We start from the raw sequence: 15,076 nt of genomic DNA on the forward strand, positions 1-15,076 counted from the left end.
ATGAAGATTTAGTCAATTCGGTTTTCGTTCAGGTTTCAGGTAACGAAGACTCGAGCTCCAACATCGTACGATCCAAAATAAAGTAGAAATAAAATCTTTTTGGCTTTTACAAAGTTTATATTAAAACACACCTAAAATCTTTTTGGTATTTTTGAATAAATTAAAAGACAACAATTTTAATATCCTTTGAGTGTTATCAAACGACATCACCGCTAATGTCGTGCTGATATGCACCAAACGACGAAACTGTTTAAAAATAAAACAATAAAAGATAAGCAGTAAATAAATATATACAGACATTCTTTTTGCGAGTTTCGAGGGTAAGAGAATCATATCAGTGTACGGTCATGTCAAAACACTCTTGTTGTTCAGTTAGTTAACATTAAAATAAGCATCCTATAACAATTATCGGTATGTTGTCCGCTTAAGCTCAACTTATCAGATGTAATCATGGCGAGGGGATACGTTAAGGTATGATTTATACTTACCGACCTGTGTTCATTCACATACGACACATTCCCGTATCAAGGTATGCACGAGAATTCATCTTACCGGTGAGTATACTGATTATCATCTGTTTGACCGTATCAGATGTGAGATACTCACTTATTTTGATTTGAAAACAAGCCCTATGTGATATAATCACTTATTGATGAGGAACTTTATTTTCATATGCATGAGGGCACAGGAGCAAGTCCGTGAACAGGTCAGTACTTTGGTACAGCAGAGAGACGAACTTGACTCCCGGATAAATGTGATGATTTATCACTTATTTTGTATGGACATGTGATTGTTTATCACTTATTGAGGTCGAATGCAGTATGAGATATGTACACGTATGTATAGTATCATGGAAGATCTAGACTTGCGTCCCTGTTATTTTTCGGTAAAAGATACAACCATGATACCCAGATGATAAGCAGCATAAAGACCGAATATCTCAGAACCTCGGCAATCTATCAAACGAAATTTCGGTACTAAGACCATATGCCAATGAATGGTTCCCACCTGGTCTTGAGTCGATTTAAGTTTATATCACCCTGCATACTTTAAAATGATTGTGAGCCTACCGATACATCTTATATAGAGCTGCTTATCGTTTTTCATTTAAGGTTTAAAAAGGTTTGGATAGACCACTGATGTACTATCATTTTCTCTTTTGCTCGCCAGGAAACTCATTTTTGTTTTTCTATTGTTTTTGTGTTTTTGAAATTTTTCGATGTTTTTGGATTTTCAGATTTTGGATTTACTCCCCCTAAAATCAATAAACTAAGACAAATTTAAAACACAAAGGTATTTACAAAAATGATTTTCCGATGTTGGTTTTACCCTTGCTTGACCTTAATGCCGTTTACCAATAATAAAAAGTCAAATCTTGATTTGTCAAATGCTTTGGTAAAAAGGTCGGCACGTTGGTCATCGGTGTGGACCTTAACAACATCGATTAGCCTTTTCTCAAAGCAATCACGTATGAAGTGATATTTGATTTCGATGTGTTTGGTCTTTGAGTGCTGCACAGGATTTCTAGTGATCTGTAAAGCAGCGGAATTATCAACGTAAATAGGAGTAGTTAGGAATTCAAAACCGTAGTCCCGCAATTGTTGTTGGGTCCAAAGAACTTGAGAGCAACAACTTGAGGCAGCAATGTATTCAGCTTCGCATGTAGATGTAGCGACGCACGTCTGCTTCTTGCACTGCCATGTGACTAGGCGATTTCCTAAAAACTGACATCCAGCCGTTGTGGATTTGCCGTCGATTTTGCATCCGCCATGATCAGAATCACTGAATGCGATCAGGTCAAAGTTATTATCCCTAGGGTACCATAGACCGGTGTCAGGGTAACCCTTCAAATAACGAAAAATCCTTTTTACAGCTGCAAGATGTGAGGCCTCCGGGTTGACTTGATATCTGGCAAGCAGGCACGTTGGGTACATTATGTCTGGCCTTGATGCTGTGAGGTACATAAGAGATCCGATCATTGCGCGATAGTATGAGGGGCTAACAGCTTCACCCTTCAAGTCTGGAGTAATTCCGTGATTTTGTGGCAGTGGGGCACCAATGGGCGTTGCATCAGACATCTGGAACCGGCTCAAGATGTCACCAACATATTTAGTCTGATGGATGAATATCACAAACTCAGTTTGTTGCACTTGTAGGCCCAAGAAGAAGGTCATTTCCCCCATAGCACTCATCTCGAATTTATCCTGCATAACTCGCTCGAAATTCCTACACAAAACATCATTAGTAGAACCAAAGATAATATCATCAACATATACCTGTACCAGAAGAAGATCTCCATCTTGTTCTTTGATGAAAAGAGTACAGTCGATAAGACCTCTTCGAAAACCGTTCTCCAGCAGATAGGTGGATAAGGTTGCATACCAAGCTCGTGGTGCTTGATGAAGACCATAGAGAGCTTTGTTGAGCAACCAAACCCGATCGGGATGGATAGGATCTTCAAAACCTGGAGGCTGTTCGACGTATACCTCTTCTTCAACCACACCATGTAAGAATGCACTTTTGACGTCCATCTGGTAAACCTTGAATCCTTTGAATGAGGCATACGCCAAAAAGATCCGAATTGCTTCCAGACGTGCAACAGGTGCATAGACTTCGTTGTAGTCGATCCCTTCTATCTGACGAAAACCTTGAACGACTAAACGTGCTTTGTTCCGAATAACCACTCCACGGTCGTCTTTCTTGCATTTGAAAACCCATCGAGTGCCAATTTTCTTGTAGTTCTCAGGTCTTTCAACAAGCTTCCAAACACCAAGCTTTTGAAATTGCTGCAATTCTTCCTGCATGGCTTCAACCCAAGCACTGTCTTTCAACGCTTCTTTCCACGATTTTGGTTCTTCTTGTGACACGTAACACGCGAAGGACCAGTCATTTTGTTGACCAGATTCTCTTATAGCTGAATACAAACCAGCATTCCGGTTGTTTCTCAGCTGATTACGCGTCTGCACACCGCGATGGACATCTCCTATAATATTCTGCTGGGGGTGGGTATCATGAATCCTCATTTCAGGATTTTCTGGCACACGTGCATTGATACCCAAATTGTTAAGATTAAGATCAACAACCAACTCCACACCAGGAATGTGTGTAGAGGTGGATGCATTCCCTTCAGCAGTGTCTACATTCTGCATATGAGGTGTATCAACAGAGGCACCTTGAACAGGAGCAACTGGAGCCGAAGATCCTTCAGCTGCATCATGATATTCATCATCTTCAGAAGATTCATTATAATCAGCAGCATCTTCATAAACCTCATTTTGAACCATATTGTTGACAGACGAAGAAGCTTGAGGGTCAACAACAATAGGTCTAACCAAAGGCGAGACAGCAGCGTTGTCACTTTCCAACAACATCCTAGCCGCTGTTGATTCTTCGTCAAAGGTTGGCAGATTGAAGGAGTCAAATAGCCCATCATAATCGAACATCCACAGATCACCCGGAGCCCTAGCGGGACTCATGTACCTTTGAACCCTCACTTCACTCCATAGCTCAATCTTTTTGGTAGCTAGATTCCAAACACGAAAATTCGGAGTAGCATATCCAAGGAAGAAACCCTCGATAGCTTTTGCTCCAAACTTTCCATCCGGCTCAATCATAGTACATGGAGCACCAAACGGTTCTAGGTAAGAAAGATCCGGTTTCCTTTTCTGAAGGAGTTCGAAGCAAGTTTTGCCATGTCTCTTTACTGTAAGAACTCTGTTTAACGTGTAGCATGCAGCCGATACAGCCTCCCCCCAGAATTGAATAGGGAGTTCCGACTCTACTAACATTGTTCTTGCAGTTTCTATAATCGTTCGATTCTTCCTCTCCGCGACACCATTTTGTTGTGGAGTATAACGAGAACTGTACTCATGAAGAATGCCTATAGAAGTACAGAACTCATCCATAACTTGATTCTTGAATTCGGTTCCATTGTCGCTTCGGATCCTCTTCACTTTCAACGAATAGAGATTCTCCAACATTGTAAGAAGATCTTTGAGGATGCCAGGAGTTTGACTCTTGTGTGCCATGAAGGATACCCAAGAAAATCTAGAAAAATCATCAGTAACAACTAAACAATAAGCATCTCCGAATGTTGTCTTGTGTTTCATAGGTCCAAAAAGATCCATATGAAGACGTTCGAGAGGCATGCTGACAGTGTTGATTTTCTTCAAAGGGTGAGACTTCTTTGTTTGCTTCCCTTTTTGGCACGAGACACAGATATCTTGTAAATGAAAACTTCTCACAGGCACACCATTCACAAGATTATTTTTCACCAAATGGTTCATCTTTCTCAAGTGAATGTGTCCCATTCTTCTGTGCCAAGATATAGACTCCTTTTCCGTGGCTTTCGAGACAAAGCAAGTGACTTGTGCAGATGTTGTAATCGCTTGGCTCATGTCGAGAATATAAAGATCATTAACTCTCCGAGCCGATAAGAGAATCCATTCTTGTGGAATTTTGAATCCAGGTTTCAGCACGTAGCAGCCGACATCATCAAAATGCACAGAGAATTTTTTATCGCAGATTTGTGACACACTGAGAAGATTATGATCAATTTGCTTAACATAATTGATCTTATCGAAACACACCATACCATTGGAGATACTTCCCTCTCCAGTGATGAATCCTCCTTTGTCTCCCGCAAAAGCAACATACCCTCCTCTAATGTTTCTCACGTCGTATAGGAGCCGTAAGTCGCCAGTCATGTGCCTGGATGCTCCACTATCAACGATCCAGTGACTGTTAATAGTTCCTCCTAGAACATCCTGCACATGTCATTTAAAAACATCAGTTGAGAATGGGGACCCAAGCCTTAGTGGTCTTGGGTCGTCCCTGAGCATCACGAAACGTGATATCAATCTCTTGATGGTTTTCAAGAACAACTGCTCCCCCTGAATTGTCACCCGCCTTAGGTAACCAAGTTCGTTTTTGCCTACCAGTTTTTGAAGATTCTGGTTTTACAGGTTGTGACACACTTGGTTCCCTTTGAACTGTTTTAACTTCAGATTTTAAAGCTTTTTCAACAGTTTTCATGTTCTTACGTCGTTGTTTAGTTTCTTGTTCTTTTACAGTTCGTTTATCATGTTTAGGTGAAACTGACCGACGTTGAGGATGAACTGTTTCAGGTGGAGTTTTCTCAACAAATTTATTCTTTGGAGCATTTGGGCAGTTTTTGATGATGTGCCCAATTTCTCCACATTTAAAACATGTTCTCCTTTCAACAAATTTAGGAGAACTTGATTGACCACAAGATGTCGAACTCGTGGAACCCGAGGTACTAGCCTTTTCATCACACCCATTTGTATGTTGAGTGTAATTGTTATCACTGTTACGTTTTAAGATTGTGACTTATTTCACAAAATCAGTGTTAGATTTGTTCTCAAAAGTTTCAATCTTATCAGTACCCTTGGATGACACGAACTTGACATCTTTTGCTTTCTTTTGAAATTGAGCTCCTTTTGTTCAGACTTCATCTGAGAGACATAATGCTTTTGAGCTCGTTTGACTGGCTGTTTACCATTAGAAGCACTAGGTTGTTGAGTGGTTGAAGATTTTTGATTACCAAACTGTTTTCTAATCTCAGCCTTAGGAATTGGATCACATTGTGTTACAACAATTCCCGGAAGTGTTTTTCCCAAAAATTTGTTTGTGTTGTCTTCAAAGACTTTTTCAATCAAAGATTGATTTACATTTTTAATTGGAAAAACGTGATCTGAGTAGATTTTATTATCTCCAACCAATGTATACAACACATTACTGCTTTTAACAGTAGACACACATGTCTTATCAACTTTGATAGAATCAATCACTTGTTTCTTAACAGATGAGACATCAGGAGTATCAGGATCACATAGAATGTGATTCTCTCGTGGAATAACTACTCCTTTCATCTTGTTAAGTGATTTATTCTGATCACTTACATCCACTTCTGATTCATCATCCGATGTCTCATAGTCCTCGATAATTGGAGGACTTTGCTTCATGGATGATGAAGTTTCTTGTTCCTTAGAGGATGTGTTTGAAGAATTGTCCGGTTTGAACCCTAGGCCAGCAGCAAATTCCTCAACATCAAGAGGCACACTGGGTTCATACCGAGGCATTTCCTCCTCATCAGGCATCTTGGTATAATTGTTCATCAAAGGGGGCGGACATTTCTTATACCCTATGCCTTTCTGATTTCCCTTCGGTTGTTGAACATCGATGATGTGATCAAGCACAAATTGGGAGTTAGAATAACTCTCCAATTTTTGTTTGATCGCATCATGCTCGCATTGGGCTATGGCTGATTGCTTCTTAGTTTCTTCCACAATGTTAATGTATTCATTTATACTTACTTGCTTGTGGTACTTCGGAAACATTTTTCTTTAATGTTTCAATTACTGATTTAAAATCTTTTTCGTTCCGAGTTAAAGCCATATTTGCCTCTTTGCATTTGGAAAGTTCAATAACCAAATTTTGATTATGACTATGAAGCTTTTCTAGTTCAAGCTTCATTTCAGCACATGATTCACAAACACTAGGAGCAGGAGGTTCAGAATTTACCTGACTCGAAGAGGATGACACATTTGTCATAAAAGCAGTTTGAAAAGAAAAAGATCCATCTTCAGAAAAGAACTTTTCCATTTCCCTGGATGTAGTAGCAGCCTTCTTGATCAGAATTGATTTCTGACATATGAGATCATCAGCTTCATTCAATAAATCCTCAACCCCAGAACCTGCTTCCTCCTTCACATCAGACTCTGATTGATTATCCCCAGAAACAGAGCCTTCTTCATCAGAACTTCCAGAATAACCAGAATCGTCATCACTTTCAGAGGACTCTTCTTTATGAACATGCTTGATGATCTTTGCATAACAAGCTGTTCCACCTCCTTTATCACCTTCACCAAACTGCACAGACCAGTCACATCCCTCATCAGCTTGAACAGCCAAAGCCCGATTGGGATTTGAAGTTCCAGACTGGGCCTGATTGTTATTAACTGCCACAATCCTCCTCTCATGGTTTTCTTGCTGGGCATTCACATTTGTAGTACTCGTCTGGTTTCTGAAAGGGTTGTGATTGCCTTGTTTTGTTGGTCGAGTGCACTCACGTTTGAAGTGCCCTTTATTACCACAATTGAAGCATGTAACGGCGTTGATATCAAACCCATACTTCGTATCTTTCTTTCCTTCCAACGAAGTTCTTCCAGTTCGAGCCATGAAATCTTTTGCCCTTCTCACTGCACTAGCAAAAGCCCATTTGATATCCATCAACTCCATTTCTTCCTTGTCGATCTGTTGATAGTCTTCATTGGTCATGTTGATGTTTCCAAGCTGACCTGCTACCAAACCACAGTAAGCACTGACCATTGTATTGATAATTTCCATATGCTCCTTAGCCACTTCAATGCTGAGGTGTGAAAGGTTTGAATTATCGACTCGGATTGTGTTAGGATTTTGAGGTTGAGGATTGTTTGTATAATGAGCCTACTGTTGTTGTTGTGGTGGTTGGACTTGTGGCTGTGTTGGGACGGGAATGTAAGACCTCGGATCAAAAGCTGGAGCAGCAGTTGATTGAGGAAACGGAAGAGAACTTGTGTTGGACACAAATGCAGTTTGCAGTTTAGGTTGCTGAGCTGCAGCAGATCTTGCCAAAACATCGAAGCCTGGAAGGTACATTTCTGTATTTTGAGGAGCGGGAGCTCGCTTTGCTTTCCTGATTTCTTCATCATTTTTATGTTCCAGTTTCTGGATGAACTCATAGATGTTAACCGTGTCTAGAGTTCCAGTATGCTTCAACAACTCAATAAAAGAACTCCATTTTGGAGGCAAAGCGTCAGCAAACCTATTCACCATGTCTTGTTGAGTAGATACAACCCCATAAGCACACATTTCACTAATCAAATGATAGAACCGTGTTGTCATATCATTTAGAGTTTCGTTTTCCAAAAATTGAAACCATTCAAACTCTTTCTTCAACAAATCATGACGAGACTTTCGAGTAGCTGCATTGCCTTCTCCTCTAGCAACTAAGGCATCCCACAATGTTTTCGTGGTCTTGCAGTAGGAGAACTGATGATAGATATCTTTGTTGAGTGCTTGTGTAAGTGTAGCAAAGGCCTTTTTCTCCAATTCATAAGCCTTCTTGTCATTTTCGAGCATGTTAGCATAACCTTCTGAAGTGGACGCTGCAACCTCAAGATTAGCATTGAATGCATTGATGAAACACGTCCAAAGATCGGTGCTTTGCCCTTGAACATACGTGTGAAAGCGGTTTTTCCATGATGGAAAGTCGTTCATATGATTCAACTTTGGTGGACGATTGTTGCTGCCCGTTTCGCTTTCACTAATCAAAAGGTTTTGAATGCTTTGACTTTGATTGGATACCAAAGCCCATTGACTTGGACTGATTGATGGCGGTGGAAACATACTTTTCGACCAAGCTGCAGTAGAGGTTAGCTCTTGACTAGATTGTGAGTCAATACTCCAGTCCCAAGGACTTGTACAACTCATTTTGATGAAATACAAATAGAAGACCTACACAAATACAAACTGTTAAAGTTCAAACAGACACGAATTGAAAGATACTGACTTGTTCGAAAGATCAAGACTTGTTCGAAGGATCAACAGTGTTCGAAAGATCACTGTTGAGTTTCGAACAAAGACTTCGAAAGATTCACAATTTGAAAGATCCTTATCTTTCGAATAAAGATCACGAAAGATTCACAATGAAAGATCCTTATCTTTCGAACACTGATCACGAAAGATTCACAATGAAAGATCCTTATCTTTCGAAAATGTATCTTTCAACTAGATTCCCTGTATCGAAGGATAAGTTACCAACTTCGAAGGATGGGTCGAAAGATGATTATCTATCGAGCCTTCCTTGATCGATAGATGATCCTTCGATATCGAAAGATATCCTTCGATCGCTTCTGACACAACTGATGAAACGGTGGCAGGTTGGTGAGAAAGGTGATTGGTTGGTGAACCAACTTTCGGCAGAAAGGATGTTCTGACCTCAACTTTTCACCAACTTTGATTTTCAAATAGAATATGCCCAAAATGGCAAACCTTATCCAGAAAGTCCAGTCACCGGAACACACCGGAATTTGGCCGGAAATCTCCAATTTTCGTAAAAACAAGTTGTAAGTTACCCAACCCGCTTTTAAGCACTCCCGGTTGGTTTAGAACAAGTTTTTATGCCAAGAAAACCAAGAAAATCACTAAAAACGGGAGCTAAACCAAGTGTCCAAACACACCAAAACTTGAACAAAACCCGATTTTTTAACAAAGTAAAGAGCCACGGCTCTGATACCACTTGTAGGTCCCTCGCGGAGGATGAGGTTCAACCTTAACCTTGTTATACTAACCCACTAGCAAGTGCGGAATCCAAGCTAGTGAGCAAACCTGGATGAAACAAGCACAAACACAAAACACACAAGATTCACCGATTAACACCACTTGTATTAATACGAATGAAGGTTCCGGTTACAAGCACAATGTTTACAAATCAGTTTTGTAAACTCTCTCTAAGTGTGTGTGTGTTCTTGACAGAATACTCTCTCTATCTCTCGAGTCTATCTTTCTGTCTGTGTGTCTGTCTCTGTCTGAAACTGAAAAGAACACACTGCATGGGAATTTATACCCAAACACAGGTAGTCTGTCCGAAGGATCATCAAGGCTGATCGAAGGATCCGATAGATGATCGAAGGATCATCTATCGAAGTTAAACCTGTCGAAGGACCTATGTATCTCTCGAAGGATGATCTGTCGAGATTCATCTTTCGAGCTCATCGAAGGATCTAAACTATCCTTCGATGAGACATCCTTCGGCACAGACATTTTACATTCATGCACAAACTGTTTGGCCAAGTCAAACTAGGAGGATAGTTGACTTGGTCAAACTTACAAGACTAACATAGACATCGTTTTACATCGAGACCGAATACAGACAAAGTACAGACACAAGTGCACCAACAGTATCGCCACCTCATTTAGTCACGCCCTTGTGTTTAAAAAAGCATGGATTATATGCTTTCACACAGAGCCATTCCAACTACTTATATCTAAATGTGGTTGCATTTAAAACCTGTATGGTATTGGTCTATATTGTTTTTGGATGGTTGCTCCACCTAATATAAAACAAAATGTACATGTCGAAAGGCTATAGGTGATAATATATATAGATCGTCACTATCATATAACACCTTAACATTAACTAGGCAAGGTGGTAGAGGTCCTGTTAACTCAAGATGTAGCTCACACGGACCCGTTCCAACTACTTATATCTAGAGGTGGTTGCTTGTTAAACCCGTATGGTATTGGTCTGTCATTGTTTTTGGATGGTACCTAATATAACAATAACAACATACGACTGGAAAATAACCCATGAAAACTGAATACTTACGTTAATCATCTCAACAAAGTACTTGTTTGGTTAAAGACCGATACCAAACTCAATGGTCTCATTTTTTAAGCTCCAAAGGCTATAGTCAAGCACATTGTTGCAATGCCACATATTTACTTTTTTAGGTCTATATATTCTTCAAGGATCAATAAGATACATAAAAGCGAATAACAATACATTCAAACATTTGAAATCAGGGTTATGTGTATTCATCTCAAGTGCAATAATTTTATTTTAGAATATGGTGTTTAAATATGACCAAAAAGCCAAATCATTTTGAATTCAATAGAATTAAAAGCTTCAATTGTTATCCAGAAGAAAAACCTTACTCCAATTGTTATGTGTAGGTAAATTAAACCAATTGCATATATAAATATCCATTATTATATTTATATAAATACATGATATTTCAAAATGAGGATCTAAAAAATTTGGGGGTCCAAACATAGGGATTACTTTTTTATTAAGGAGGCAACCCTGTATAGGACGACTATACAGTTATCAAACTAGGAAACAATAATAGGTGTGCATTTACCTCACAAAACACCAATCGCGGGTTTCATTGAGACGTTTGAGATCTACTAGCCTGGCATATGACAAGCAAACTTAGATATTCTAAACACATTCGAAAAATAAAAACAAAAATAAAATTTGAATTATCTTCTACTTTTTATATAATACAATTTTACATGTCGAAAGGCTTTAGGTCACTACAAGAAAATGAAGCTAATGTAACCCTAAGAAAGTGTTGCATTAGGCCTTGAAAAGGTTACCTTATGTCATGGGCCAAATATTTGAAGGTCGCAATGCTGTGGGTTGTGCTTGAACACTTGGGTTACTGGCTAGTCCTGGAATTTATCAGGGGACGGAGTTAGTGTCAATGAAGAGGTGTACATGCATAGTCGTGCAAACGACGAACACACCACTGGTCGAGAGCTGGCGCCGCTCTCCTGATGAGTCCAAGGCAGGACGAAACCAGTGACCCACACAAAGAAGCGGGATGGATTGGCTTGTCCCCGAGGAGGACTTGGGGACGCCACACGGGGGTCGAAAAGTAACCCCGTGACAACATGGTATCAGAGCAGAACAATTCTCGGATACGTTGGTATCACCTTAGTTGTGATTCACTCCATTGTCGAACAATATTGTAAGAACTTTGTAGTTTGCTACCAAAATTTGCAACAACCGACACTTAAAACCATGAGATTTGGCTGGAGACAACTTGCAGAGACCGATCCACCCTTGAAACCCATACCCAATGCCTAATCTTGATCGTCGCTCGCGGGTGCCAAAGAAAACGACTACACCGCTTCTGCCGCCCTATCTCCCATACTTAAAACCATGAGATTTGGCTGGAGACAGAACATGCAGGTACTGGTGCACCCTCGGCCAAAGTTTATCGCCAAACTCCCCCTTTTCCCTCTGTTCCGTAACTTTCTCTCTCTAGAATTATAGTTTGGGTGTGTATTTTTCTTCTGTCCAAATCGCCCTACATCTTTCAGGTGTTTAAAAAATGTATTGATGACCTCTAGCCCCCATTTATCTTCTTATAATTTCAACGTTAGCCCTCCTCATATTTTGTTTCTATCAAACCTTCCGTATCAATCATTTAATCATACTAGATTAAAAATAAACTTTCAACATACAACTCTTTATTATTTATAAAATAATTTTTAATTTAGTTTATGAAGTGGGATGTTACATTTGTCTTTTATTGTTTTTCTATTTTAATTAAAAATCATGACCAATGTCTCAAAACTAAAACTATAAGGCTTGATACTTACCACACCTTATTGTACAAACAACGCTGAAGTCAACTCATCAGCTTTAGACCAGCCCAACCCAAATAAAATTCGAGCTCAACAATAAGCATAAATATACAGGACTTACTTTAAAATGAACCCATACAAGTTGTACAATTAAATCAAAATGAAAATCAGCCAAGAAAACAAAATAAAATACAAAAACAGATCATCATAGTACCAGTATACTAGCAGCAGATCTAAAGACATCTGACATTACTAACATAGGATTCAAACAATATCTGACCCAGAATAACCCAAGAGAAATCAACATAAAAGCTAAGGCGGGTTTGAGCTAAGCTCATGGAACTCAACCAATGTAGTTACCTATTCTTGACGGTTATGTGAACTTGTTGAACTCTTTGATCTCTGTCTGACATGTGTAGGGGTTCTGCTTCTTGTGGTTCGGGCATTCTCTCTTGACATACTACATTCACGAATCACTGTCTGATTCATCTGAAGATGAACTATCCGGCATGCTATACCAAAGATGCCAAATCCGAGTGACGTCGCCTGAAGACAAATCAAACTCAGATAATACATTTTCAAGATTTGCTTCTAAAGTACCAACAAATATCGCGTAATCAGAATCCCAAATCGGGAGAGGGAGATCAGGCTTACCAACAATGACTTCAGCTGCATGATCCGACTCCAACTGCATACTGAGCAGGTCTTGTTGCACCATATCTTCTTCCAACCTTCTCCACTCAAGTTCGCGTTCAGGGTCTACATCTGTTGGCCTAACACCTGGGTGTACACAGCTGGCATGTTCTGTTAGTTGATAATAATTTCCAACAAAATCACCGGTACCAACTGAGCAATTTCTTGTTTTCGAGTCCATGAATTTCTGAGCAGGGTCAACCACAGCCCACCCGTTGATTTCACCCCTACATAACAGGCAAGCAAGCTTAGCTTGTTGTCTCACCTTATTCACAGATTTCTTATATAGAATACTAAAACTCAGTCACACTTGTTAGCGGATCAGTGAGGCATTACATCAAAGTATCAAACATCATGTATCCAGTAATAACAGGCAAGCCCTCCGAATTTTACCCCACCAAGAGTTGACGATAAAGCAATGATTCAACAAACGAAGCATGATTCTTCAGAGTATGAAAAGGGAAGGGAGTTTTATTGGGATAAATTTAAGGGAGCGGTTGAGGACCGTGTAGGAGAAGGAAGAACAGGGACGTGGGAGAGAACCGCTCAACCGCTCAACTGCCAAATTTTGGGAATCAATACGGCTGAGATTTAATGTCACAAATAACTGCTCAAAATGGACGTCCAGAATCATCTCAAAATCAGTTTTTTTATTTTGTCTAAAACAGCAGTTACATAGCGGTGAACAATTTATTAATAATATTGTTGGAGTAACTTACCCTTCATAGGGATCGTAGACGATGCGTAAAGGAGGGTATTCACTTCTCTCTGCCATAGCTCTGCATTTATTATAGGTTTCTATGTCTCCGTTTGAAAGAACCTATATAAATTCCAAAACAGATGGGCATATCATACCATATATAAACAGAACAATTACATCAGCCATGTAACTTTTTAGTAGCGTTTTTTGACAGTGGAGTTGCATTGAGCTCTAATTAAGTGACTTGAACTAGTAATTTGAAGTATTTTTTTGATCAACAGATACCACTAGGCCAAAGGCCACTTGGTGATTTAAACTGTAAACAGTAATTTGAGGATGAACTGGGTATGATGTTTGAGAGTGATTGGAGGGAAACTAAAATTTTGAAGGTAAATGGTTTGAGGATGAAAAGAGGGAAACTAAATATTTCAATATGAATAGCTTAGAGATTTGGCACTTTACACATGATTAGAAACCAACTAGCCAATTTAGGTTTTAATTATATTTAGCCAATTTAGATTTTCATTATATAATATGTTTATTTACAATTAAAATTATACTTTTAATTTCCTTTTATATAAGATTTATCTTTTATAATTTAGTATTTTAGTTTATATAAGTCAATTTGTATTTTTATTTTGTACTAATACATGTTACGATGTATTGCAATCATTAAAACTAATTAAATGTTTTAGAGTCGTTTTTTTAATCGCAAGAAACGACGTGCCAACCATCGTGACACCGGGCGTTGTGGCCAAGGTCGACTACTCGACCGAAGCCAACCCCTCGGCCCAGATGCGCGGAAACCCGACCTACACCCCCAAGGCACGACAGTGGAATAATCGGTAAAACCTCACCTCCCATCCAAAACCAAACAGAGCCACCCATATTCGCCCTTCACCTGGATGCCACAGAAAATAATGGGGATAGTGAGAGTCGAACCTGGGTCACAAGGAACACCAAGTTTTTCTCCAACCACTTCACCACAACCTCATTAGTTACCAAAACAATGCTATACGATCTACTTCAAACCAACAACCATGAATTGAATCGTCAAAACCGGATTATCAATCTGATTATCTTAAATTGAACCATGGTTCTCTTAACACGGCCAAACTGGCTAAGTTGACTCGATTTGAGCAGTTCAAGCAGTTTCAACGGCTCTTTTTAACACTCGTACCATCAAGTAAATTAATTCAAGCCTACGCTTCACTTATCGAGCTCAAAAGGGCTCATGAGTTTAAATAAGCCTATTATTTATGAGATTTGCATTTATATATTATTATTATTATTTATTATTGTTATTATTATTTTTGTCTAAAGCTATAACTGATATAACAAAATAATATATATTATGTTATAACTTATAAACATTAGTTAAAAAATAATAAACAAGTTGAGCTCAAGCATTTAAAACAAATCTCAAAGCAATAAATAAGCACAAGCTTTCAAAAGGTAAATTAAATGAGTCGAGTTCGAGCCTAGGCGAGCTCGGGCTAGGATTGGCTCGTTTACACCCAACTA

At 39.2% G+C, this 15,076-nt stretch overlaps 1 protein-coding gene across 1 annotated transcript; it reads right to left on the bottom strand.

Moving 5' to 3' along the window:
- Window positions 1-12,625: 12,625 nt before the first annotated feature.
- On the bottom strand, window positions 12,626-13,758 carry LOC110943459. Its single transcript, XM_022185208.2, has 2 exons — window positions 13,572-13,758; window positions 12,626-13,079 (listed from the first exon to the last, which is right to left on the bottom strand). The coding sequence occupies exons 1-2, from the start codon at window positions 13,625-13,627 to the stop codon at window positions 12,626-12,628; spliced, it is 510 nt and encodes a 169-aa protein (XP_022040900.1). The 5' UTR covers window positions 13,628-13,758.
- Window positions 13,759-15,076: the final 1,318 nt, after the last annotated feature.

Source organism: Helianthus annuus, chromosome 5 (genome assembly GCF_002127325.2).
Source record: "Helianthus annuus cultivar XRQ/B chromosome 5, HanXRQr2.0-SUNRISE, whole genome shotgun sequence".
NCBI classification, from domain to species: Eukaryota; Viridiplantae; Streptophyta; class Magnoliopsida; order Asterales; family Asteraceae; genus Helianthus; species Helianthus annuus.